At 45.4% G+C, this 27,651-nt stretch overlaps 1 protein-coding gene across 4 annotated transcripts; it reads left to right on the top strand.

Annotated features, from left to right (window-relative positions):
- The first annotated feature begins 588 nt into the window (after positions 1-588).
- UEVLD (UEV and lactate/malate dehyrogenase domains) lies at positions 589-27,651 on the top strand. 4 transcript variants are annotated; one of them, XM_029582558.1, is made up of 12 exons: positions 589-607; positions 3,369-3,453; positions 6,839-6,904; positions 7,830-7,993; positions 10,209-10,344; positions 16,672-16,802; positions 17,380-17,488; positions 18,544-18,714; positions 20,072-20,245; positions 21,007-21,097; positions 21,728-21,851; positions 23,642-27,651. In XM_029582558.1, exons 2-12 carry the CDS (start codon positions 3,441-3,443, stop codon positions 23,798-23,800), a joined length of 1,338 nt encoding a protein of 445 aa, XP_029438418.1. In that variant the 5' UTR covers positions 589-607; positions 3,369-3,440; the 3' UTR covers positions 23,801-27,651. The 4 variants fall into 4 exon arrangements, with proteins under 4 accessions (XP_029438418.1, XP_029438417.1, XP_029438416.1 ...); XM_029582557.1 differs by lacking the exon at positions 589-607 and adding an exon at positions 628-765; XM_029582556.1 differs by lacking the exon at positions 589-607 and adding an exon at positions 638-874.

The following is a 27,651-nucleotide window of genomic DNA, read 5'->3' as shown; positions in this document are numbered from 1 at the left end:
TGTAAGAATGGGTGACTGCTGAAGGGGGACCACACTCCTAATTTATTTTGGTCGACCCCTGGGCTCATGTGGATTCTTAAGTCCAAAAAAGGGGTCACATTGGATAAAAGTGTGGGAAGCCCTGGTCTACGGCTGCCTCCTCGACCTCCCCTCAGACCCTACTGCTATGGGGGCAGTCCCTAAACAGTCACAAGAGGAAGTCCAGTGCGTGGCCTCTTTCCCTGCAGAGGGCTCTGAGATGGCAGGAGCTGGATCCTTCCCGTCCCAATCCTGCATCAGTGCAACCCGTCTGATGCCCCAACAAGCACGTGCCAACCTCCCAGCCACAGTAAGTGGCTGCAGGCTGCAGTGAGCCCACTACTGCAAGACACGGCCACAGCCAAAACATTGGAATGAAACAGACACAACTTGAAACTTTAAGGCATAAACTGCCGCCTGGCATTTTTTTTGACAGGCATTTAAGTAGAAAAGGAAGGGCAAGGAGTTTAGAGTGTGAAACTGGAAGGCGGAATGCTTGGTGGGAATGCGAGAAAAATGACTTTTACTGAGTACTGACGGATACCACAGAAAGTGGGGCAGATCCAGAGAGCAAGGGCAGAAGAGGGAGGTGAGGCTGGAGATCAGGGGTGGCTCTAGGACACCAGATCCTTACCTTACTACCATTGGGCCGCTCGGAGGCAGGCGGGGCCGAGTCGCTGCCGCCCTCGCCTCGGTCGCTTCGCTTCTCAGCTGTTTTGAACGCGCGGAGCCCCCGTACAGCAGGAAGTGAGTCCCGGCGCAGAAAGCCTCGCCGGGTGCAAGTGGTCCCTCCCCGGGCTGGGGTCGGGAGGTGATGGAGTTCCCGGAGGAGAGCGTGAGGCAGCGGCTGGGGAAGGTGTGTCCGGGGCCGGGGAAGTGGCGAGGAGCTCGCTTCCGGGTGCCGCCGCCCGGAGCTCTTTAAGGCTGAACGTGCAGCATGGGGCAGTGCTGTACAATGAAGCCCCTGCCTCAAGCTACTCCTTGCACGGTTTACAGCTTTGTCCATATAATTCTTTCCTTTTATGATAAAGTGTGTGGGCATCTCTATATTTTTCGTTTCACTTATTGTTCCATTTGTTTTGGAACTTCTATTATGTTTAAATGGTCTTATGCGCTTGAGCCGTTTGTTCCTACCTTTGCTATGCCTATTAAACATTTCTATAATGCTGTATAAGCGCATAAGAGACAGACCCTGCTCCACGGAGCTTACAGTGTAGTCAAGAGTCATAGACAAGAGACATAAGAGGTATTAATTAGAGAATTAAGGACAGGGATCACTTTGAGTAAGGTAAAAATCCAGGCTGCCACCCTGTATATAAGAAAACCAGGCCGTGGGGCGGGACCTAAAACACTCAAGACAAATTTCAACTTCTAAGGGCAACCCAAGCTCTATGCAAATTCAAATCAGCTAAGACACCAGAGAATGTTAAACCTGCTGTAGTTGCGTTCATAGTTCAGATACATTAGGGTTTCACTACCCCAGTTTTCAGATGGCAAGTTCAAGTTCCAACTCTTTGTCTTCTGATATTAGATTAAGTTCAGAGTGTGGGAGATCTTAATTATTGTGTCTCTGTCAGTTACTAATTGAAGTTTGAAGGATCTCTTGATACTGTTTTTTAAGACTATCTCTTCTGGCAGTTTGATAAGATTATTAAATGTGCCAGTAAGTTCATATATTCAATCTGGATTTTTATTTATCTCTTGTGTGTTTATCTCTTGCACTATCTGAATTTTCAAGAAGGCTCAACACCCAGTAAAAATGTTGCTAGCAGTAAATTCTTTTATGGGTTGCTATATAAGGCTTGGGAATAACTACACGGAGTGGCAGGTGCTACCCTTAAGAAAACCATGGGGTAACCCGCATGGGTTACCATAGGATGCTTGCTGGGCAGACTGAATGGACCATTTGGTTCTTTCTGCCATCATTACTTTTGTTACTATATTTATTTATTTATTTATTTATGCAGTTTTTATATATTGTTACCCGGAACACGAGGTTCCATCTTTACGGTTTACAATCAATTAAGAACAGAATAAAACAATAAAATCAGTTAAAAGATAAAATAGTAAAATTATTAAAAAACATAAAATTATCATTAATATAGATAATATAAAAGAAATCAGTTGAAAGACTGCAGACTTAAATATCAATCTGAGTGTTACTTGTGTAAGCTTGTAAAAAGCACCATGTTTTTAAGTCTTTCTTAAACTTCTTTAGATTGACCTGCAGTCTTAGTTCTATTGCCCCTTTCATTGTATAAATCTGATGATGCATTTGTGATTAAGGAACAGTGAGCCCTTAAGCTGGCCATTAAGCTAACGTTATTCATTCTCTATCAGCAATTCGTCCTTCCACTCATCCAGCTAGATGAGAGTTAAACAAAAATTAAATTAGAAAAATAAAGTTGAAATTTATTCTGCCTTGCTCTGAAGCAAGGCACAAAAACCATTACCTGCTATTAATTAAGTTGACTTAGAAAATAGCCACTGCTATTACTAGCAACAGTAACATGGGATAGACTTAGTTTTTGGATACATGCCAGGTTCTTATGGTCTGGATTGGCTTCTGTTGGAAAAAGAATGCTGGGCTTGATGGACCCTTGGTCTGACCCAGGATGGCATGTTCTCAACTGACATGCTGTCTAAAAGGAATGCCCCTTCTGTTTCTAAGAAATGCATTGTGGTTAGTTTCTAGCTCCAGATGCAGATACAGACGATAACATCAGCGCTGTGTTGCTTCATGGTAAATGACAGTTGTGATAAGCTAAAATATCAGTAAGGTCTCTGCCACCTAGCTATAGGTATGCAAGTGACATATTTTCCCTTCTTTGGAACTGCATTATTTTTATAGCTAGCAGACCCTGGTCTTTAGCCATTCCATAGCTAATGCCCTTGCCTACTTTGTGGTTTAGTGATCATTGCAAGCTGGACCAAGCTAGACATTTAAGCTTATGGTTAGCTGAATGCTTCATGCTTCTGCCTCCTCTTTACCAAAGCACAGCTGTGAAATGGAATTTTGCACCTGCAGACTACGTGATCTCTGCAGTTAGCTAATTACAACCAATGTCCAAAAAAAACCATATAAATGGTTTGAGGACTGGACATTTGTCAGTCTAACAGACAGGTTTTCTGGTGTCTGATCTCCTTGCATACACTCGTAATGTGACCTACCATTAAAGATCAGCTTTACCACAGTAACTGACTCTGTTCCTTGTCTTAAGGGAAAGGTTCTTTGAGCAATATGTAGTTGATTAAACTGAATGTGTTTTCATTATCCTGTATAGTTTCTGTTGCGGTTTTTCTTCCTCCTAACAAATTGAAACAGCTTGCATGTTTGCTTTGTTTTCTAGTACAAATTTAGAGACCTGACTGTAGAAGAACTAAAGAATGTACACAAGAGATATCCCGACTTCATATTCTCCATGGACACCTATAGTAAGAATCCCATCAACTTTTATTTCCTCTCCCTTCAACAGTCAATAAACTGCAGATGGTTATTGCACTTATGACAGATAAGGCAATACATTACAATCTAATTGCCACTAAGTTGTTAACATCAATGTTATTTATCTTGTGTCTATTTCTGCTTATTTTCATTTTAAATTTTCTGGCTCTCTGGGGATCCAGAGAGCCAACACTTCCGATACCCAAACAGTGAAAATATTACATACCTAGAATTATATTACTATGAAATATCACATGCCTAGAGTTATATTACTATGAAATGTCATATGCCTAGTGTTACATTACTATGAAATGACGTCATCCTAAGTGATTCCTAACTAAGGGCCTCATTTACTAAACATTTTTCCCATAGGCACAGAATGGGAGAAAAGCCTTAGTAAATCAATCCCTAAAAAGTAAACATTAAGACCTGCGAGCGGGCACACATGTGCGCGCGGCGATTTTATAACATGCGCGTTATATAAAATCAGCTTTACGCGTGTACATGTACACTCGATTTTATATTGATGTGCATGCAAAAGGGGGGAGGGAATTTTAGTAGGGTCCGTGCACTAATGTATTAGCCCTTTTTCCCAGTTCTCCCCAATGAAGGAGAGTTCCTCCTAATCCACCTAGCTAACTTGATTCCCTATTACCCCGACCCTTAAAGTCCCGTTGACTAGGCTATTTTTTGTTTGTTACACGACTTAAACCCCATCCGCAGCTGAAGTCAGTTACGCGGTAGGGGACCCCCGGCGTGCGCTGACTTCATGGTGCAGTCCCTCGCTCTTGCTTGTGAAAACTTCTTATATGCATCCTGGGAGGTATGTGTTTACTCGCGCCAGGCCAAGTCACGTGTGTGTCTCCCAGCTTTAGCACACGTAGGGCTTTTAAAATCACCCAGTGAGGATTCCTTGGGATGAGCACAGAGGATCTTTAGTGGCAAACAAATCAAGAAGAAGCCAGGGACTATAGTGTTGCATCAGAGGGTAAATTGGGCAGATTAGGTGGGCCTTACACTCCTTATCTGCCATTATATTCTGTTTCTATGTAATTAAAGGTTTAAACTGTGGTGCTGTACCAACACATTCTTCAAATATCTGACATTTCCAGACATTCAGAATCAATAGTTTAAAAATTCTACTTTGTGAAAAGACATTTTGTCCAGCAAGCACAATTGAATTTTGCTTCTCATGGAAGGTGTGAAATATACATGACCCTAGGTTGCTTGTGCACTATTGTGCCAGACCTGTTTTTCTATCCGATTAGGGCATGCAAATCTATCTCATGCATGCTCTTTGTAGTTATCCTGAAACCCAGACCCGTTTGTGGCTCTTGAGGACCGGAGTAGGCCACCACCAGAGATGGGGATTTTGTGACTTTGTGGAAGAATTAGGACTGTCGCCATCAGAGCACCTTGAATCGTACATGACATTGGCCCCTCTGTTTATATTTTCCTTCTTAACACAGGTGACATGGGGTAGTTGGCAGGTATAAGGTAGTATGAAGCTGTGTTGCAGAAAAAAGGTTGGATGGGGCGGGAGCGGAGGTGGAATGCAGGGTCAGCCCTTAGTTTCTAGATAAATGTTCCTTCTAGACTCAGAAGGTAGCCCTGCTGTTGAACCCTGTGTCAGGAGATGTGGATTGTGCTATTGGTATTAGAAAATGGATTAATGGGAACAAACAAATTGTAATTAGGTTAGTAGGATAAATTTATGTCAGAAAATGGGCTTATGAATTGTCACCTGCAATGCTGCTAGTTTGTGTGCTAGGTATTAACCCAGTGGTTCCCAAATCTGCCCAGTTAGATTTTCAAGATATCTCTAATGAGTATGCATGAGGTATGTTTGCATTTGCTGGGTCTCCAGTGTGTGCAAATATATCTCGTGCATTTTCATTGTAGTTACCTTGAAAACTCAGCTGGCTGTGGGGTCACCAGGGCTGGTCTGGGACCCATCGTTTTTGGAGTTCTCAATGCTTGAAGACTTCAGAAGTGAAGGGAGGATACAATACAAAGATTCAGAATATAGGGTTTGGGCAGCAGGACATTTGTGATGTGTTTAAAGCGCTTCTCAAAAAAAAACGATCCGTGTCTTCTCGCCAACTAGAAGGTAGCGGCGTTTGGCTTGGGGCTGGGGAGGAGGAAGCAGGATGGGGCTGGTGGAACAGAGAGCAGCAGCCTGGTGAGGGGAGAAGAGAGAGAGGAGGAGAGGGAGGTTGGAGAGGGAGGAAGCAAATACCAGGTGTTAAGGGAAAAAAGGGGGAGAAAAAGATTCCTATATTCCTAATGTCTTCTCTTCTTCTATGTGAGGCCATCGGATATTTGGGCCAGTATTTAATTTGCTTAAGCTCGTGACTTAGTTTGGTGCCTCTAAGCATACCTCGGTGTATGTTACTATTGCATAACACTGGCTTTATCAGGGTTAATTACAAGTTGTACCAGGTTAGCAACCTAATTGTGGTAAGAAAGGAATCACTAAAATTATTTGAGTTCACCATGACTTTAGATGGTTAAACATGTGGCTGGCTGATTCCGTTTGAAGAAGGAAGAATAATGCTGGGTCACTGTGGTTTCACACGTGGAGCCCCGTTACAGTGGCATTAAGGCCACGCACCAGGTTAGAGATACAAAAAAGGGGGGGGGCCAGCCTGCAGGATCAGTGGCAGAGGTGCCCAGACTGGCCAGGGATGGGGATACTGCGAGGGCAGCGGGGACAGTGCCAGATGGGCGCTCTGGTGACACCTGCTGGCCAGATTCAGGACCCGTGGTTAAAAAAAAAGTTTTGTTTTGTTTTTTCAAAACCTTTATCACGCCTTTGCCGTCAGTCAGAAATAGTGCCCTTCCATACAAATGGCAACAGGTATCCAGAATGTTACAATTGTATGCAGGTCTGTGGTTTTTTTTACCTGGCAGATTCCTCCAACCCTTAGCCTTGACTAAGCAGGCGAGACCAGGGAGGGCTCCCCAAGGCGATCTGTCCACGAAAGAGTTTAGTGCGTGCGCACCTACCTGTCGACAGATCCCTCAGAGGGAAAAGAAAAACAATAAAACCCGTCATCAGCAAAGGTAGATGTCTTTGGTCCCGAAGAAAACCGGAGTTTCAGCAGGTTGAGACCTTTTACAAGGATCAACAGCAACGATGTTTTTAACACCTGAAGAAGGTCTTGAAAATCTTCCATCCTGCCACACCTTTTTTGTTGCTCCTTCAAAAGGTTGGCACAGCCTAGAGATTCCAGCAGCAAATGTAATAATCACTGCTTGCCAAAGATTTGTGTAACTTTACACAGTTTTAAAAGAAAGTATGCTGAACAGCTAGTGATGAAAGAAAACAAAAAAAACGCCGTACATCACTGCATTTACTTTTGTAATTTTCAGCGTTCAAAGATGGCTCCCAGAAAGACCTGCTGAATTTCGTAGGAACGATCCCAATGAAATATCAAGGTGAGGGAAACTACTGATGGAAGTTTCCTGGCATCTGCCACTCTCGAATCTCAGACAACTGAGTATGACGGAGTCAAAAGTGTTGTTCTATCTCTCTGTTCAATGTCATTCAGTTTAGCTTATTATATTCTTTACTGATTTATGCTGTGCTTTCTATGAACAAAGACACAAGCCACTATTTAGATTATAATAAGAATGAAAGATGTGTAAACAATTTTGCACAAGACTATATTAGACTTTTTGGCTCCATGGACAAGATAAAAGGTAATTATAATTGGTAGAAAATAAATACAATGATGTGACCTTTTCTTGTTAGTAATAAAATGTAATTGCAATTATAATCTAGGACATGCTGACCTGTTGATTAATCAGAACCTAAAACCTATGGTTATTTGAATACAATGCAGAGATCTAACTGTAATTGCTCAAGTTAAGATACAATTCTTTTAATGTTTTACTTTATCATGCTGACCTTGTATTTAGAAACAATTATATAAGATTGATTGCAATTACTGAATTTTGAGAATTGCCCACTGAGAGCTTGTTCGAAGCGTGGTCTTTTCTCCCATGTGATACTTTTTCTATGTAAACGTTACATGTAAAATAAACTTGGTAGATTTGTACTGCAACAGGCTCATCTTCGTCTATTTTAAAATTGTGTAAAGAATTACCAGGGCCTTGAGTAAATTAGAAAATCTTAAAATCTCGGCAGGTCCTTTAGACTGTATGATGGCTCTGAATATATAGAGAGGGAGGCTCTCTATAGCTCGTGGAAAGTACTGGCATGCATTAAGTTCTCCAGTGATGTTATTGTGTGCTTGATAAAAGTGTTAATATTCTTGCTGAACGACTCGTTGCATATTGTACGTGTTTGGCCGGGCCTAATGGAAGCCTTATATAAAGAGCTATCTTTTCTTTCCACTAGGCAATTCTTACAACATACCCGTTCGACTCTGGATTTTGGACTCTCATCCTTTTGCTCCACCTCTTTGCTTCCTGAAGCCAACCGAAAACATGGGAATTCACGTTGGAAAACACGTGGACAATCAGGGCAGGATCTACTTGCCTTACCTGCAGAACTGGAGCCATGTAAGAAAGTGCTTGTTTTATGACCTCCGAATATCATTCAGACATAGTTGCATTACAGATCTTTAGCGCTCCGGGCATGTTGTGGCATCCGTCGGAGCCTGCTGGGTCTGGAGAGGAGAAGGGGGCCCCTGCTGGTCACCTGGGAGGACATTCTCCCCCTCTCCAGCCCTTGGGTTAGCAAATCGCTCAGGCCTGCTCTCTGGGATAGGGTGACTTGAAGATGGAGAGGAAAAAGACAAAATAAAAGCCAGAACGTGTACCTGCCTATAATTTAAACCATTTAATAGGAGATTCTTTGAATTTGGTAGATTGTTAGTAACCTGCAGAGTTTGTGCAAAGACAGCGTAAGACATTTCTCTTGGTACATTTTTCATTCAAAGGACTGGCAGTATGGTGAGGAAATGATTTTAAGCTGAGATCTGAATAATTGATATTAGTTGAGCATCTGCCACAGTAGAAGGAATTGTATTAAATCCCTGGTGCATGCCAGTGGCCTACGTCAAGCAATACCCAGGGGAAGAGCGTGGAGATCATCAGGCCAGGGCTAAGTTTTGATCTAGCATAAAGATTTTGAGTAGTGAGCAGAGGACGGTGTGAGGTATCGCTGTGGTGCCGGAAAATTTGTGCCAAGCATTTCGACTGCCGTGTGAGTGGGTTCCATGGCATTTCTCACATTCTGAGAAGATTTATGAGCTACACGTTCCTGGCAGCCATTTTTTCCTCCGTGCACTTGCATGGGGGCAGAGATTATCAGTGCAATGGTAGTGGCCCAGGCCAGTGCAGACAGAGTTGCTTGGCTTGGTCTGCGGCATGATGTTCTGGGATAGATACAAACGCAATAAAATGACTTTAAAAACTATAGTCACAAGGCTTTCCAAATCGTTAATGTCTGGAGTAATGTCAGCCCTTCTTGGGAGATTGAAAGCATCCAAATTGTGATAACCAGCAATGTACACACTGTTGTGCCTTATTGCTTACTTAGGGTATTAATTTCTCTGCTGGGCAGGATTGCCACAAATAGCAAGAGACGTTTCCAGAGCAATGCTTTTAGCCTTTTAGTGTAACTCAGTAGTGTTCAGAGATTTGGAATGCTCCTTGGCCAAATTATAGACAAGAAATAGGGCTTATTAGGCAGCTAAAGGCTTGCACTGATGTTTTCAAAGGTATAGTTTAACTCTCCTGGAAACATAAGAGCTGCCATTCTGAGACAGACCAAGGCTCCATCAAGTCCAGCATCCTGCCTCCCACGGTGGCCAATCCAGTTCACAAGCACCTGGCAGGATCCTAAACAATAGATCCAGTCCTGCTTGCATGGTTAATAATAATTTATGGAGTTTTCTTCCAGGAACTTGTCTAAATCCTTTCTGAACCCAGCTACACTAACTGCTTTCACCATTTTTTTTCCAGCAACAAATTCCACAGTTTGTGCGCTGCCAAAACCACTTTCTCTGATGTTTTAAACGTGTGTGGCCTATTAGCTTCACGGCATGTCCCCTAGTCCTAGTAATTTGCATGCACTGGCTCCAGTGTATGCCAGTCTATCTCATGCACATTCATTGTGGAGATCCTGAAAACCTGACTAACGGGGGTGAGAACCACAGCTTCAGAGGGGCAGGAAAAAAATACTTAGAAAACGTGGGGCAAAGAAATGGTTTTCCTTGTAACCTTTTGCGTTCCTCTCCCCGCTCTTATCCTTCAGCTGCTCTTTCTGCTCTCATTCCCTCAAGCCTGGTTTGGCCCCTGGTAGCCTTTTCTCGGCAGGCAGGAGGCAGCCTGGGCTGCGGCAATTCTTTTCTGACCCAGGATTGCCATGGCAGTGATGTCTTCTGTCTGGCCCAGGCACCCCTGCTTTCAGATATTCTAGTAGGTTTGTAAAGGATCTATTTAAAGACCATTTGGGTTTTTGTTTTGTTTTGGTTTTTTTGCAAAATTTTCATTGAGATGATGTCTGAGGTTTAATAAAACATGCAAACTAACAAAAAGCAATAAGGGAGAATATCTATGAACAACTCCATGCCAGGGGAAAAGCCTGGGAAACTCAAAACAACCTTGATTCAGAGTCTGCTGTTTTCTTTCGCAGTTTGCCCTTCTCGTTTTCCATTTTTTCTTTGTGATGATGGTAGAAAAGTGCAGTGCAGAGAACTGGAAGATTACTGTATATCAGGACAACCAGCAAGGAATCTGTTAACTTGGAGTGTTCATTGTGTGTTTTCAGCCCAAGTCCACAGTCCTCGGCCTAATCACTGAAATGATCTCCAAGTTTCAGGAGGAGCTTCCCTTGTACTCCTTGTCTTCCACCGATGCGGCCAGACAGCAAGAACTCCTGTCCTACATATCGCAGATTACTGATGGTGGGTCAGCTTTCCTGCTTTCTTCCTGTGATCCCAGCTGGCCTCTGTCAAATTTATATTATTCGTGCCATGACTTTATGACGACTTCTTCAGTCTGGCTGACACGATACTACATTCTTCGGTGATATTAAGGTTGTCACGTGCAAAGCAGATTCTTGGGATGACATTGTTACGGCTCACAGCCGTTCAGTCTGCAATCTGAAGTCACTCTTTCTGCTTATCTTGGAAGAAGAGGGATATTGATCTGTCTAGATCTGCTCTCGTTAGATAAGATTGTCATTGCTTACCGGTGTTAGTTAAGTGGCCCAGACAGAACACATCCCAAGCTTTAAATTCTGTCTTTTCTCCTAGGACAAGCAGGATGGAAGTCCTCACATGTGGGTGATGACATCAGATGGAGCCCAGCACGGAAAACTTCTGTCAAAGTTTCTAGAACTTTGACTGGCACACTGAGCATGCCCAGCATGCCCTATACCACGCATCCACGCGGGATCCGTTTTCAGTCTCTTCTTTTCCGCGGAGCTATTGCCTCAGGGTTATGGAGCTCACGCTCTGTTTTTTCTTTGGAAAATCCTAAAATTGAGTTTTTGTTTTCATGTTTCCCACGCCGGGTCCCTCAATTTCTCCCGGCTCTAGTTAGAGGCGTCATGGTAATTTGCGTTCTTTGTGTCGATTACTGACGGTGCCATCCCCCGGTGGCCACCAACCATCGACCGCTCAGTGGTTATTTTTCTCGATGGCTTCCTCTGGGATCTGCTGCTGCAAGACCTTTTTGCTTTTTTAAGAGTGAACTCAACCACTCCTGACTGGTGTGGGAGGTGGCACCACTGCTGGAGTGCTTGCATCTGCTCCTTGGTACTCTGCCAACGCAACCCATGCTGATGCCCTGGGAACCCTCACAGCTGCAAGGGGCACTGGTGAGGCCATGGTTAGATACCATCCCCATTGCAGATTCCTCCGATGAGGAAGGACCATCGGCCCTGGTAGTGCATCCCTCCCCTTCCCCCTGCCCTGACCGGTCCTGCTGCCATCGGGCCTCGGATTAGTGGGGCTCTTGACGCCAACGATGCCTACGGTGCCCCCAGGGCCTGTGGTGTAGTATGTGCCTGCAGGGCTACCAGTGCCCCGGCCCAGGACTGTACTTCGGGCTCTCCCACCGGTGTCGCCAGGGAGCGAGGCTGATGCCCCTTACGACCCGTGGGAAGATGAGCCTTCCATCTCTTCCTCTGGGGACTCTGAGGAACTGCTTTCGGAACCCACTGCTCCAAAGGAGATGTACCACTCCCCTCCAGAGGGCCTGACATTCGCAGGGTTTGTGAAGGCGATGGCGGAGTCAATCCCCTTCCAGTTCCTCACTGAGGAGGGCACCAGGCACAGGATGCTGGAGATCCATCAGTTTGTGGACGCTCTTAAGGAAATAGTTGCTGCGAGGGTCCCTCCGGTTGGAGGTTGACTCACATCCTTCACAGAACATTGGAAAGCCATCACCTTGGATCAGTAGGTCCTCTCCATCATCCACCAGGGGTACAGATTGCACTTCCAGGAAATACCGCCGGACTCTCCCCCGTGCCCGTCTTGGAGGTCTTCCAATGATCGGGAAATACTTCTCAAAGAGTTCTCCGCCCTCAGAATGCCCAAGGCTTTCGAATCCATTCCTCCCGATCAATGGAGGAGTGGCTTCTACTCCAGGTATTTCCTCATCCCAAAGAGAACAGAAGGCCTTCGCCCGATTCTGGATTTGAGGTCCTTGAACAAATTCCTTGTGTAGGAAAAGTTCAGGATGGTCACCTGGGTGCCCTCATTCCCCTCCTACATCAAGGAGACTGGCTTTGCTCCCTTGATCTACAAGATGCCTATGCTCACATAGGGATTGCCCGCGCCCGTCGATGGTATCTCTGGTTTGTAGTGGGTGAGCATCATTTCCAGTACAGGGTGCTGCCCTTCGGACTAGCGTCCGCGCCCCGCATTTTTCACAAAATGCCTTAGAGCGGTGACTGCGCATCTATTAAGGCAGTGAGTGCAGGTATTTCCCTATCTTGACGACTGGCTCGTCAAGAGCCTCTCCAGGTAGGGGGCACTGCAGTTACCCCAATTACCCCAAGTCCCAGCTGGTCCCAACCCGTGCCTGAGCTTTATAGGTGCCAGGTGTGACACAACTTAAGCTTGGGATTTTTTGCCCAGGGATTGAGCGATTAAGCTTGGCTTATCTGGCGGGGACAGTCTCACGGAACCACCAGGTCTTGGTGCGCACCATGTTACGCTTGCTGGGACACATGGCAGCAACTGTCCATGTAACACCCTTTGCTCGCCTTCATATGCACAGGGCACAATGGACCCTACAGTCTGTGGCACCGAGCCACCCAGGCCCTTGGGGCAAGTATTCAGGTCACCTCACGGCTCCAGGTCCCTTTGTCATGGTGGGTGACCGTTCCCAATCTGGAGGTGGGGGTTCCTTTCCAGGCTTCCCCCAATCAAGTTGTGCTCATCACAGATACTTCTCACTTGGGTTGGGGAGCACATGTGGGGGATCTGCAAACCTAGGGTTACTGGTCAGTTCAGGAGCGGAGGCGCCAGATCAGTTTCCTAAAGCTATGGGCAATCCGCTATATCGTGTGGGTGTTTCAGGATCAACTGTCCGTCAGGGTTGTGCTCGTCCAGACCGACAATCAGATAGCCATGTGGTACCTCAACAAGCAGGAAGGAATGGGATCGTTCCTACCTTGCCAGGAGGCAGTCCAGATTTGGCCGTGGGCTCTATCCTGGAACATCCTTCTCTGAGCCCAGTACCTGCCAGGACAGGAGAATGTGCTGGCGGATGGCGTAAGTCGCTTCGTCTGACCACACGAGTGGTTCCTGAAGCAGGAGGTGGCGGACCGGATCTTCCCCCTTTGGGGGACTCCAGATGTGAACCTCTTTGCTTCTCCTCACAACAGGAAGGTAGACTAGTTCTGTTCCCTGACTTGGGGGAAAGGCAGGATGGTGTTGGACACCTTTGCCAGACACTGGGGCAAGAACCTTGTGTACGCCTATCCTCCGCTCCCTCTGGTCTCCAAGACACTCCTGAAGCTCCAGCCGGACCAGGGGACCATGATTTTCATAGCGCCTTATTGGCTCCAGCAGATCTGATCCGTCTGGGAATGACCCCGGACCTCATAACACAGGATCAGGGAAACCTTGTCACTCACGGCTTAGATGTTGAAAGGCTGACCTTACAGACTTTGAATCTCTCAGAGGGGGGTGTCTTGGGTCCTACTGGAGTCCAAGAAACCTTCCACTAGCAAGTCTTACGGCATAAAGTGGAAGAGATTTTCAGTGTGGTGTGACAGCCAGGGGTTGAATGCGTTCTCGTGTTCTACCTCCAAGCTATTAGATTACCTGCTGCACCTCTCAGATGCTGGCTTAAAGACCACCTCTGTGAGATTGGAGCCTACCACCAAGGAGTGGATAGATCGCCTATCTCAGTACAGCCTGTGGTGGGTCATTTCATGCGGGGCCTACTCCAGCTGAAACCTCCCCCTCAAGCCCCCTGCAGTTTCCTGGGACCTCAACGTGGTCTTGGGCCACCTAATGAAGGCTCCCTTTGAGCCTTTACGTTCTTGTGACCTGAAATACCTGACTTGGAAGGTCATTTTCTTGATAGCGGTTACCTCAGCATGCAGGGTCGTATCCGCCCTACACAACATTTTTTCCATGATCAGGAGGTTCTCTGCACACACCCTAAGTTCCTACCTAAGGTGGTGACTGATTTCCACCTGAATCAGTCTATTGTCTTACCAACCTTTTTCCCTAGGCCTCACACCGAGTGGAGCGATCTCTGCGCAGCCTAGATTGCAAAAGGGCCTTAGCGTTCTACCTGGAACGAACAGCAGGCCACAGACAATCCACACAACTCTTCATTTCATTTTACAAAAATAGTTTGGGAGTTGCTACTTGGCTCGCAGACTGCATCTCTTTCTGCTAAGCGTGAGCAGGTCTACAGCTGGGGGGGGCCTTGTCAAGGCTCATTCCATTCGAGCCATGGCGACTTCGGTGGCTCACTTGCGGGCAGTCCCCATAGACGAAATTTGCAGAGCGGCAACCTGGAGTTCCCTCCACACTTTTGCTTCACACTACTGCTTGGACAGAGAAAGTCGACATGACAGCCATTTTGGTCAGTCGGTCTTGCAGAACCTTTTTCAGTAATTAAACCCATCTCTTCTGACCTGATGCCCTTGTCCGGGTTCAGGCTGGCACCCTCTATTGCCACCAGTACTAGTTTGTCGTGCCCATTGGCACCTAGTTAAATGCTGCGTGTTCCTTGTTCATACGGGAGCAGCCTATAGCTAGGTATTCACCCATGTGTGAGGACTCCCATCCTGCTTGTCCTAAGAGAAAGCAGAGTTGCTTACCTGTAAGTTCTCCTAGGACAGCAGGATGTTAGTCCTCAGGAAACCCGCCTTCCACCCCACAGAGTTGAGTTTCTAATAGTTTAGTTTATTTTTTTGTGAATTCTATATTTCAAGACTGAAGAGGGACCCAGCATGAATGCGTGATTAGGGCAGGCTGAGCATGCTCAGTGTGTCAGTCAAAGTTCTAGAAACTTTGACAGACGTTTTCCGTGCCGGGCTCCATCTGATGATGTCACCCACATGTGAGGTCTAATATCCCTGTAATACCTGTTACGGGTAAGCAACTCTGTTATCTATGCAGTGTAAAATAAAAGATTGAGCAGAAATCAGCTGGAAGTCACAGAGACATGGTCTCATTATTGCAAAATGACTCATCAGTGGGAAAGCACATTTGCATAACAACCCCAGTTGGCCATGGCACATGGTTACATAATAATAATAATAATAAAAAAAAGATTGCAGAAATAATGGTCAATAGGAGGTCAATATTCAAAACCCTGCCGAGCAAAGAGAAACAGGGTAAATCTACCCACTTGCCTCTAACTGGATATTCAATTGCAGTTACCTGGTGAAAAGTGCAGCTGAATATTTGGTTAAATATAATGGGGCAAAATAAAATTGCTAATTTATTAAAATGAACCGACTAGTGCTGAAATTTCAGTGCTAACTGCTCTCCTATCTGCCTGAGCTCAACGTTTGGAGTGGTTCTCTTTCCTGACCCCCCCAGCCCTCAACCCATACAAAACCCACCTACCCCAAAAACGGTCTGTAAACCAAGCTGGGAGGGCCCAGCCTTACAGTTGGAGTAATGCTGGATACCGCGCTGGAAGGCTGTGACATCCCAATTCGGTTGGTAAGTGAGGGTCACAGGGGTGGTGGTGGTGGAGGGGATGGGGAAAAGAGGGATACTTATGGGGGTGAAGCCACCAAATTTTGTTTTTTTTCTTCATGCTGGGCAGATCACGGGGTGCTGGCTGCACTTCCCTCCCACCCAACCAGGTTTAACAAAATTAGCAGAAGGGAGGGATGGAAGATGGTGGGAGGCCTGGGAAAGCCAGCCCATCTCTGGGCCATTCAGAGCTCCAGGTGGTCCTGGAGGGGGGGGTAGGGGGTAGGCCCTTCAGTTGCTTGGCTGGCCGTGAGAAGGAACCTCCTCTGATGACATGGCTACCCCTCTGACACTACTGCAAACTGGTTCAGAAGAGCTGCCGGCACTGTTGCGGCGGCAGCATGAAGCCCTGGCACCCTGCCCTCTGGGTGAACACATTGGTGCCTCCTGGGCCTGGTGCCTCAGGCAGTCGCCTGCCTCGCTCAGCCCAATGTCCCCGAGCTGCCCCCCTGCTAAGCTTGTGAAACCTGGGTAGGTGAAAGGGGGGGGGGGGGGGAATCTGGCCAGATAGATTTAGACCTGCATTTTGCAGCCTCTAAACTTGTCTGGCCAAGTTGGGCCAGTCCGTGCTAAATGGTTAAATCCCCTACGCTCTCCTCTCCCCTGGTCCCCTTTTTGACGGTTAAATCTGTGGACCCGCAGCTGGAAAAGAGCTGCCACTGTGATGGGTCCATGCCCAGGAGAGGAAGAGGGGGAACCCCCCCCCCCCCCCACACACACACACACAAAACTCCCCAAAACTCCAAACAGACAAAACAAGCAAAAAAAATTCAAAAATGACAAACCAAGAAAGCAAAAAAGAAAACAAAAAAACAGAAAAGAATGAGCAAAAATGTAAAAAAATTAAAAATATAGACAAAACAAGAAAAAGAACAAAAAAGCAATTAACTTTTTGGCGTGGTCTTTTTTTTTTTAACATGAAAAAATTAAATTTTTGCTCTGGCATCTAACAAAAATGTTGGCTGAAGCCCAAAATGTGCCCCCCCCCCCCCGCTCCGCCCCTGGAATCTGGTATAAGTTAAGTCCAGTTTCTGGCTTCTTTCCCTCTAGGTGTGACTGGTATGGATGTGAATTCACCTGGCAGAACAGGTGGCAGGAAGAAAAATGGAGATGCCAACAAAGTTACCGTGATCGGAGGAGGAGATCTGGGCGTGGCCTGTGTGCTGGCAATTGCAGCTAAGGTACTGTGCCTCTGTGCTTTGGAGCAACGAGTCATATCCTTAATGTGCGCATAAAAGGGTATAAACATGATCCCTAATGCACCCTCCACTTACTTCGCTCTCTTCTACCTCCCTTCCCTTAGATTTCTTACTGTGACAGGAATAAAACAGGATCATTAAAATATTATAGAATGTAATATAGTAAATGCTGGCAAATAAAGACCAATTGGCCCATCCAGTTTTTTTTTTCAGTCTCTGCTGCTAAAAATAGATCGCAGGAGCTGGCAGCTGTACAAGCTTGACCGCTTGTAGGACATCATTTTTTTTTTGTTCTATTTCTCCTTGGTTCTGTACCATCCTTGCTAGATGAACATGCAGCACCCGGTTGCTCCTATTCTCATGCCTTACTGACAGCTTTGTAATGTTCTCTGTGAAAGAGTCTTTATTCGGGTCAGTAGTTTGGGCCGGGCGTCCTCCCAAACCTCGTGAGAATCCTGGGGCTGCGTGCAGGCAGCGTCTCGGAACTCGCTGACTTCGTGACACGTTCCAAGCATTCTTCTGTACTGGGAGCACCTCTGACTGCCTTTTCCTTGTGTAGGGCATTGCCGAGAAAGTTGTGCTGCTTGATCTGGCCGAAGGCACGTTGAAAGGAGGCGGCGCCATGGACCTGGACATCTTTAATCTGCCAGAGGTGGAAATCAGCAAAGGTTCTCAGTACTTATTAAATCTTTAGGGCATTCTATGCTCCCCTGGTGTGTCGTACTGTATCCGTGTTAGAGGCCACAGCGCTATGGACTTCAATGGGGGAGGGGGATGGGAATTTGGACCCTCATCCTTTGGGGGGGGGGAGGGGTGTGAGTCGAGCCTGGGCACAAGCCGAGGAAGTGGTGCACTCTGGTCCAGAGCCATTGCCAAAATGATGGCCCTCGCCAGGCACAGAGAGTGCTTTTGCCAAGCGCGATGCCAGAACTGCCCAGGCCCACCATCTGGGGAAGGCGGGATTTCAAAGATGGAGGGTGATAAAAGCGGTAGAATAATTTAAATAAATAAATAAAAACTCAAAACCCCAATCCGTTGTTTTTCCATGAAACTTCAGCATCATGAAAATAATCGTGATGCCACAAACTCTGGATTGTGTTACATTTTGAGGGGGAAGCAATCTTCAGTAATCATCTTGCATGAGAAAAACCCACCGAAACAGTAAAATAAAAAGGGGTTTGGCAAAATGCTTTTTTTTTTTTTTTTTCATTTTCCTACAATACAGGGTGAAAAGGAAAAATATAACTTTGAAATTAGAGATGATTTTGTCTGTAGTTCAGTGCTTTTCTCCTCCTGTGGAGGATCAGGGAGGAGAAGAAATGGTGGATCTGCTTTATCTAATGCTTTCTAAGGTGGGAAAAATCTTTCTCCAGTTAACGCGGGGAAAACTAAAGCATAAAGCCACAGCAAGAGCTAGGACCAGGATCAGGGTTTGACATTTTGAACTCTTTTACTTTCATGAATATCACTGGAAGATAGCAGAGTTCATAAAGAAGAATAAAAGTGCATCTCATCTGCTCCTCTTATAACCCAGCTGTTGGATTTCACATCATTTAACTATTTTTTTTCCCGAATGCTTTTTTAGATCAGAGAACCAGAAACTTGTTTAAACGCAATATCTTCAACCAAATTCATTGAACAATAAAAAAAAAAACATGGTGCTTGATACTAGATTTAAATATGTATGTATGTGTGGGTTCTTTTTTTTTTTTTTTCTTTTTAGATATCGCAACCATTGCTGGGTCAAAAGTGGTGGTGCTCACAGTGAACTCTTGGAGCAGTACTCAATCCTATCTGAGTGTGCTGCAGAGCAATGTGGAGCTGTACCGGGGAATCGTACCGGCAGTGGCGCATTATAGTCAGAAGAGTGTGTTACTGATTGCATCTCAGCCAGGTAAATCTATAATCCTAGGGTTCATTGTCCTGAGCTCTCCTAAACCTCACTTTCTCATCGCCGCAGCGCTGGCAGTTCTTGGTCTGCCTCACTCCATGGCTGCTTCTCATGTCACTTGCCGTAGGTTTCTTCTGTCAGATGTTTTAGCCCTCTGTACAGCTTGTTTTCCGTGATTCATGGGCGTAAGTTAGGGAGCCCACGTGACAGGGGGACTCCCTGGTGTTTGTGATTCTGTTAAAGGAGCAGTGTGGTAGCTGAAAGGAAGATAATTGTCTCTCCCTCATTATATATTTGAAGGCTAGGGCATAATTACAGGGCAAGAACACTTATCGCTTGCCAGAGACCACAAAATAGGCAAAAAAAAAATAAAAATCTTTTGAAAGATGTAATTTCAAAATAAAATTGAGATTGCTTTGAAACACTCTGCTGTGTTTTACGGAGGCTCTTTCATGACTTTGAGCCTCCTGTGTCTCTCGGCTGCTTCACTGCTCAGTCTCCCCTGGGTAAGGAGGAACCCTGCTGATGAAGTGCCAGGGACTTTGTGACCACGTTCCTAAGTGTTCTCCACCCAAGGTGCAGTCCCAGTTTCCTGGCTGGGGGATACGGATTGTGGCTCCACAAGTGATCCCTTGGCTGGACAGCAGGCGGCGCTCTTCAGCAACACCAGGGCACACCTTTCTTCTGGGGGTTGTGAGTACTGCCTCCGCACTCCTTGCAGAATGGCGTAAGAACACCATAAAGTTCAAGCATTCAGGCATGCATTTAGAATTTCTTAAAAGCGTAGCGTCGGTGACATCCACGGTGACGAGCAAAAACTGTCAGAAATCCAAGTTGGATTGAAGAAACCACCTGTTCAGGAAAGTGCTGATTTTATTTGCATAACTAAAAGTCTAAACAAAAAAAGGACTGCTTTTAGACTGATGATTACTCACCAAACAGATGGAATGATTTCACCAATGTGGGTGTTATGAGGGGTCCTTTGACAATTTTTGCTTGTTTCATTAATGGATGTCACTGATGCTGCGCGTTAAGAAATCCTAACCAAGTGCCTGAATGCTTGAGCTTTATGGTATTCCATTCTGCAATGTTGACTCTATCTTCTTGGGTAACTTTCATACGTAAGAATGCCTGGGTCATTGGGTCGGAACAGTTGTCTTTTATTTAAAACCAGTTACAGTGCTGTAAAGCCATCATTCTGACCTTCAGCGTAGCAGGTGAATTAATTTAATCACAGCAACTTGTGAACAAGAAATCCATTTCATTTTCACTAGGGGTAGGGGGGATGACCAGTCACACACTTGTAATTGTGCTCCTGATTCTATAATTCTCTCCTCCAACGTGTGTTTGCAATGTTTAGTTGAAATCATGACTTACGTTGCTTGGAAACTGAGCGGATTGCCAGAGAGTCGAGTCATTGGAATCGGATGCAATCTGGATTCTGAACGGTTTCAGTATATTATTGCAAACCTTCTGAACTCTGAGACATCTGGAAAAGAAGCTTGGATTATTGGAGAACAAGGCGAAAACAAAGGTAAAACCATCGAGTCTATGTAGCAGGACTCGGAACCCTGGAATCCAGTCTGAAGCTTTTCTTTAATGAACAAAACTTTGATTATGAAGCAGCAGCGAGCCTGCTGGATGCAGACCATTCCACCTCATAGAACAAGGATGGTTCTTCTCCATAAAATTTTTATTTAAAAACAAAATATTTTAGAATACCAACACATTTCACGCTTCTGGGTGCTCTACGACTATTTCACGAAGTACAGCAAGTAGTGTCTCCATCCATCTCTGGCTGGATGGGGAAGAGGGACCAACTTAGCTGCACATTGCAGGCTCCTTACCTTAATCACTGTGAGATGTCAATTCTTATATCATAAGATACATTCCCTAGAGCACCAAATTCATGTTGTGCGTTCTTCCCTCTTCCTCGTTTTTATTTTGAGGCACATTTTGAACGAAGCACCACTGCCTATTGTGGAGACTTTGTTCGTCTGTACGTATGCATTGGTGCGGTCGCGCGCCCGTGCATTTTAGGCAGCTGGAGATCTGCACAGAGGGCAGTGGGAGTTTGTGCTGCTGGGTCCCTCCCCTTATGGAAAATAGGGGAAGTGACCGGGGGGGGGGGGGGGCGTGACAGCTCCTTGCCCCTGTAGACAGAGGCTGGCAAATGAAGGAAGCAGCCATGGCATCTTGAAATGCGTGGCAGGGTGGAAGGCCGGGAGAGGTACCCCCGAAAAGAAAGGCGCTGCTTCGAGCAGGCACTTTTCAACGTCTTCATTTCACTCCTAGTGCCAGCTTGGAGAGATTCCGATCCGTCGGCTCCTCCTCTGCCAGACAGGGCGACGGATCACGGGGACTTCCAGGAGCAGCTATTAAACAGGTGACTCCACTTAATGCTGATTTGTAGTCTCCTTATCAAACATAAGAGTTAGGAACCAAGATCACTGTTGGTTCAGTTGTTATGAAGTTCTGCATCACATGGCGAACCTGTAAATGCAGTGCCGGTGGCGGATACAGAAGTAAACGCTCACAGCAGTCATGTTAGTCTGTTCCAGCTCTTGCACCAGGCCCTTTTGGTCAGCCTACGTCTGCTTAGCATTGTACTGCGTGGTGTTGCCGGCAGACTCTCCCACGTTCCCTGCAAGGGTGATGCCTTCAAACAGTTCATCATCTTTCCTGCCCTCCTTAGATGTCCTTATACTGGAAAACACTGCAGGCCCTCTTTATAACGGGCCATGCTTACAACAAACTGAAGTCTTGTCCTTTAAAGTACATTGTGTACATGATTTATTACAGCCGTTAAATTCAATTATAACAAATTTGGTTACAAGGAGATTACAACCTTGTAAACGTTTTTTATTGACAAATATCTCCCAAATATCAGCTTTTACGACATTTAGGTTTTTCACTCTTAATTCCCATATTCAACGTAAAGTTGGGTGAATTGAGCCCCGAGCACAAAAGCATTTTATGACATAGGACTCTTGTTTCTCCTCTGTCCTGCTTCTAGAGCGATGGAACTGCTGAAGGGGAAAAGTCAGAAGTCGTGGTCTGTGGGTCTGTCCGTGGCTGACCTGACTGACAGTATAGTGACTGACAAAAGAAAAATTCATTCTGTCTCAACGCTGGCTAAGGTAATCTGGATTTCTCGGACTGGGGGCCATCTTGCTTTCGATACTCCTATGAGGAGCCTTTTCTTTGCAGATGCGAGATAGCTGGGGGATCATCCGAGAGCAAAGCGGTTCCTTCGGACTCTTTCTGGTCACTAGTATAGAATAGAATCTGTCCAAAATCTTAAGCACCACTTGGCTGTGAATGAGAAGCCTCTGTAGAAACCTCAGTCCCTTTGGGCCTGATTTTCAGAGCCATTTCTGTGCATAAATGCCTGTCCCTAAAATAGTTTGGGGGCTCAGTTTTGCGTAAAAGTACCAGTTGCAGACATCCTTTACATGCACTGGGGGGGGGGGCTGAGCTGACACTTGCACACATAAGGGTGAATTTTTAAAGGGCCCTGAAAAAGGGAGGGGCTGGAGGGCGTGGCTTGGGTGGGACGGAGGCCGGCCGGGACAGTGGCCATTAGTTGCTGTTCCAGGGAAGCGCGCGCCAGCAGGCGGCTGGTGTGCGGAAGTTGCTTCTGCTCCGACGGAGCAGTAAGTAAAAAAAAACCCAAAAAAATCGGGGATAGTTAGGGTTAGGTTAGGGGACGGGGAAGAGGTAGGAAGAGTAGGGTTAGGGATAGGAAAGTTTCAGTCCGCTCCTTAATTGGCGTGGACTGGGAGGGAACTGGGGAAGGGCCAATTGCGTCGCTGTGCGTAATTTACTAAAATTCGCCCAGGCACCACATGCGGGTGCGGCCGATGGATTTTATAACATGCGCCTGAATGCACGCGCGCGCCTTTTAAAATCTACCCCCTATTGTTTTATGTTAAGGAGTATACACCCAAGCTCACCTGCACAAGTTATGCTAATAGAGCAGGTTGTAACTTTGTGCGTGTGGTGCAGCACTTGTATGCCGGTTTGAAAATCTGGGGTTAAAATGTATGTGCAGACTTTACCCTATCTCCCAGTTATCAAATTACCCTCCCTGTTGTCCTTTCAAAACTTTGCTAGGGAGCCATTACATTTACTGAACAAATCCCCAAACTGACCAACGGACTTAGAATGCCAACAAGCCTAAGCCGCCCTCTCCCAAGGCAGAAGGTGAAGCCTCTTCAGTGCTTTGAGCCCGGGGCCATCTTGAAAAACAGAAAGCCTTGACCTTCCATCTTCCTGTAAGCGTCACAAGTTAACAGATTTGCTGGCCTAAAGGATCAAACTGCACTAAGGGCCAGATTTTCAAAGGCGTAAGATACGCGCGTGCCCCCCAAAAACCTGGCCCACACTCCCCCTGCACGCACCGAGCCTATGTTGAGTAGGCTCGGTGGCGCGCACAAGCCCCGGGATGCATGTAAGTCCCGGGGCTTTCCTGGGGGGGGCGTGTTGCGGCCGGCGCGTCATCGGGGGCGTGGCTGTGGCCTCTTGACCGGACCATGGCGCACCGGCGGCCGGCCCAGCGCGCGCAAGTTACGCAGGCGTAATTTGTGCAACAAAGGTAGGGGGGGGGGTTTAGATAGGGCTGGGGGGGTGGGTTAGGTAGGGGAACGGAGGCAGGCTGTGCAGGCTGCCGATTTTGGGCAGCCTTGCACGCGCCGACCCCGGATTTTAATGGATACGCGCAGCCACGTGCGTATCTATTAAAATCCCGCGTACTCTTGTTTGCGCCTGGTGCACGAACAAAAGTACGCACGGGCGCAGATTTATAAAATCTACTCCTAAGAGCGCCTCGGCCCTGCTGAACAGTGTGTCCTCACATCACACTTCTCTTCTTTGGAGTCGTTTGAACTGAGTTGGTTTTTTTTTTCTTCTTTTGCTTTCCATATCGTAGGGATCCAGCAACGCTGTGTTTCTAAGCATGCCCTGTGTACTTGGGAGCAGTGGAGTGATTGAAATAATCAGAGCAGCACCGAGTCAGGAGGCAGAGGCCGAGAAACTCCAAAACAGTGCAGCAACAATTCATGGCCTACAGCAGCAGCTGAAACTTTAAGCACACGTTAACCCTGAGACTGTATCTACCCGTGACCTTATCGCGCCCTGCTTTGAAAAGTCTCTCCCCTCGGAGAATGGGAGAAACGTTTTTGGAAGTAGGTCCCAGCTCTGCTCTGTTAGCCAAAGAAGGTGGTCGAGGGGATATGATTCCTTCTTTGCAATGGACAATCTTTCACTTTTTTTTTCCCTTGCACTGTTCATCTAAGATGCTAGCAGACCTGCACATGTATGAATTGTATACTGTCTATCATGGATGCACTACATTGGAGCTCAGCACAACTCTAAAGCCTTACGTTATCTTGGACTGGGGGAGTGGTTTTACTTATCAAGCTGGGCATTTCTTCTTAGAAGGGGATAATCACAGCCCCAAGGGGTTGGTAAAGGTTGCAAGGCTGCACCGAAATATTCTAGGTCGCACCCTGGAGAGGCATCACTGCGACCAGATCATGCTGTCGGCCTGTTTTGCCTGTATCCAAATGCCTTACCATACCTACAAAACAGGTGTGAGACAAGCAATATGATTGGTCAGAAGGCTGTCAGCGGGCGCTATATTTACGTGTTCATATGACTGTGAGTCTTAACAAATGTTTCAGCTGGGTTTCAATAACAAATTTAATTTTATACATTTCTCTTAAATTTTTGGGGAGGTTTTGCTTTTTAAAAGACATGTATTATTTTATTATCTTGATCAGAATATTGATCTGTTTTATTGGAGCAATAAATAGCCTTTGCTTACACAAAATGTTCATTAATACTGGACTCCCATCCCAGGGATACATATGCACTAATGGGACCATGAACAGACACGGTGCTGATGGGATTTTTTAAAAATTTCTTTGGATCATTTTATAATCTTGTTTATGTCCAGAAGTGGTATAAATGCAATAGAAAGTGCCAAAGTTTAAGACCTTGAACTTCGTGTTTTGGTAAGTGATGTGAATATGATGGGACAGACACAACACATTCAGCTATGGCAGAAGGCATCAATTTATTTACATATTATGATAAAATGAAATTAAGCATTAGCAATTGATTTGATTTATTGGCTATATGCAAGATCCCAGCCTGTTTTTAGTTTACTTTCTGAAGGAAAGGAGGTGGATGAGATCGCTATGTATGGCTGTATGTGGCCACCTAATAACTTTTTGTGTTTGGCCTGTCTACACCAAATTTTCAGGACATGTCGGTGGCCTGAGGATTTTCACATACATGTTTTTTTGGCAGTTCCCTAATGAAGCAGACTTCATTAGCGCAGAGTGGATATGCTTGTTACATATTAATGCAGTAGCTGCCAGAGGCAACTTTTCGCTGCCTCTGGCAGCTTGCTAATGGTAATCCAAGGGAAGGCAAAATGACATACGGCTTATCACATCGAGTTTTTTTTGTCTCCCATTGGAAAAGCTGATTGCCTCCCTGGCTCAGCCCTAAAATGTAATTAGAATATCATACCCACTGATCTGTTTCAGTCAAAGCAGTAGCACGTCAGGACCTAAATATGTATACACTAAAGAGGGGGGAAGATAGGCGATGAGACATTCAAATACCTCAAAAGTATAAGTAGTGTACAAGAAGGAAATATGTTTCAGTGGAAAGGAAGTCATAGAACCAAAGATATGGTATGAAGCTCCAAAGGGTAGACTCGAGTAATATGAGAAAATATTTCTTCACGGAAAGGGTGGTGGATGCATGGAACGGCCTCCCAGGAGAGTTGGTGACGGTAAAAACAGTAACAAGCACAGAGGATCCCTAGTTGTGAAGAACTGAAGGGAAAGCCATGTATCAAGCCGGGTCTAAGCATTATAAATTGGGCAGACTCAAGGCTTCATCCACTAAGCTTTTTTTTCCCCATAGACAGAGAATGGGGGCAAAAAAGCCTTAGTGAATCAGGCCCTCAGGTGGACCTTATGGTGCTTATCTGCCGTTAAATTCTCTGTTTCTGGCTTTTAGAAGTATCTTTCTTAATATTGTATGTTTTGTACCTTTTGCTTTCTCTAAGCAAAAAATCAATGCGCTCCTCTAAAGCCAGCTCCTTACCTCCTATCTCATTAGATCTATACGTTTTTCCTTTTGCTTCTTTTCATCACCAAAGTGCATTTCTTTTTCTTATTTTTTAATGTTTATGTATGGTGTTACATTATTGAGCGGGAAAGCCTGTGTATACAGCACTGTAACATAGCTGGGGTCAGCCTGACTTTGATAAATCTCATAACAGAAGGCATGGGGTAACCTGCATGGAGCAGCAGTCACTACCCTAAAAACAAATAATGTACTGGGCAGATTGGATGGACCACTTGAGTCTTTTACTGCCAACATTTACTGTGTTACTATCCTCCTGTCACAAAATTCTGCCAAGACAAACTTATGTTTTGTTTTAGAAAGAGGTTTAGTCGTAAACCTCTGTTAACTTGGAAATGTTAAGAGATCGTATGTATCTGATATTTCGCCGTGGAAGCTGTTAATTATGTATTTTGGAAAAGGCTTAGGATGGTACTTTAGAGACCTTGAGCATAGAGGTTTCTGCAGAAGCACCTCTGAGCTAATGTAACGTGCTGACAGCGTGTACCTGGCGTAAACCCATGACTGGGGTTTCTGTCGCAAACAACCGTTAATGGATTATTGCCCTGTGTAGATATCTTAAATATGATCAACTAGACTTTCCAAGGTATTGTACAGCCATTTAATTATTTCTCTTGGGAATGATGAGCTCCATTTGGTTTGCACTGATTACTTGTTGGTAAAGAACATTTATATTGTTTTACTTTTAGTCTTTTGCCTTTTTCTGTAAATATATACATAACGTTAAAGGTCTTAGCTCTTGTCAGCTATCAGTGCAGGAACGTCATGATCCGTTTGGTGGATTCTTTTTTTATCAAGAACATATTGGCTTGCCCAGTAAAGGGGTGTGCATTTGGGATGTAGGTGAGACAAGGGTATGGAAAGCAATCTTCTTACAAGTCTGTTCTTCATGTGGAATAATTGATGATTGAATTAACCAGTCAGATTCAGAGATAAACATCTGCTGTTCTAATGGCATCTGGCAGATGAGCAAGAGGAGGCAGAGGCCTTCATCTGGGCTGTACATTCCCACTTAACTAGGAAGTTATTGGAAAATCCTAGTTAGATTTTGTAAGTTGTTTTTTTTTTTTTTATTCATTAGGAAAAATCTCATAGCCTCTACCTTATGATGTTCCCTGAACAGGCTACAACCCAAATCTTAGGGGTTCCGAGGGTCCAGGCTGCAGCACGTCTGCAGAGCTTTTTGTCTGTTTTATTTTTTAAATCAGCAGTTTCCTCCTGCTCCTTTGGCCTTTCAGCTCATTCGGAACCAAGGCTGGGATCTGCCATCATGATCCCCCTCGGTGTTCTCTTAAGGCACTAGCCAGTCTCAACTGCAGAGATACGTGTCAAGCAAAACGGCCATGCTATTATTCCTGGAGAGAACATAATACAGGATTGCTAGTTTTCTTTTGAAGAGGCCCTGTTGATTTTCATGATTTATGATCACACAGGGCCTTTTTGAAAAAAAAAACAATTTTTTTTTTGCTATTGAAATAGGAGAAACCCTTCGGGGAAATAAGGCATTTAGTGATTATTTTTGGAATCAATTCTAAATTCCATTTATTATTAGTAACAGAAGGATTTGAACACATTAGTGATATCTGTACTGTCATACTTGTTTGCACATTTGAAGACAATTGTTTTAATATTTTGATTTTATTTTTTTCTTGGTTGATAAACTAATCACAGACAATAGGTATGTATGTATTTTTGCAGTTTATACCAAATGGCTGGAAAATTAGGCTGAATTGGCATTGCTTAATATAATAAAGATTACATTTGCTACTTGTA

Source organism: Rhinatrema bivittatum, chromosome 17 (assembly GCF_901001135.1).
Source record: "Rhinatrema bivittatum chromosome 17, aRhiBiv1.1, whole genome shotgun sequence".
Taxonomy (NCBI): Eukaryota; Metazoa; Chordata; class Amphibia; order Gymnophiona; family Rhinatrematidae; genus Rhinatrema; species Rhinatrema bivittatum.
The sequence above is the reverse complement of the archived record's forward strand: the minus strand, read 5'-3'. Positions and strand labels throughout refer to the sequence as shown.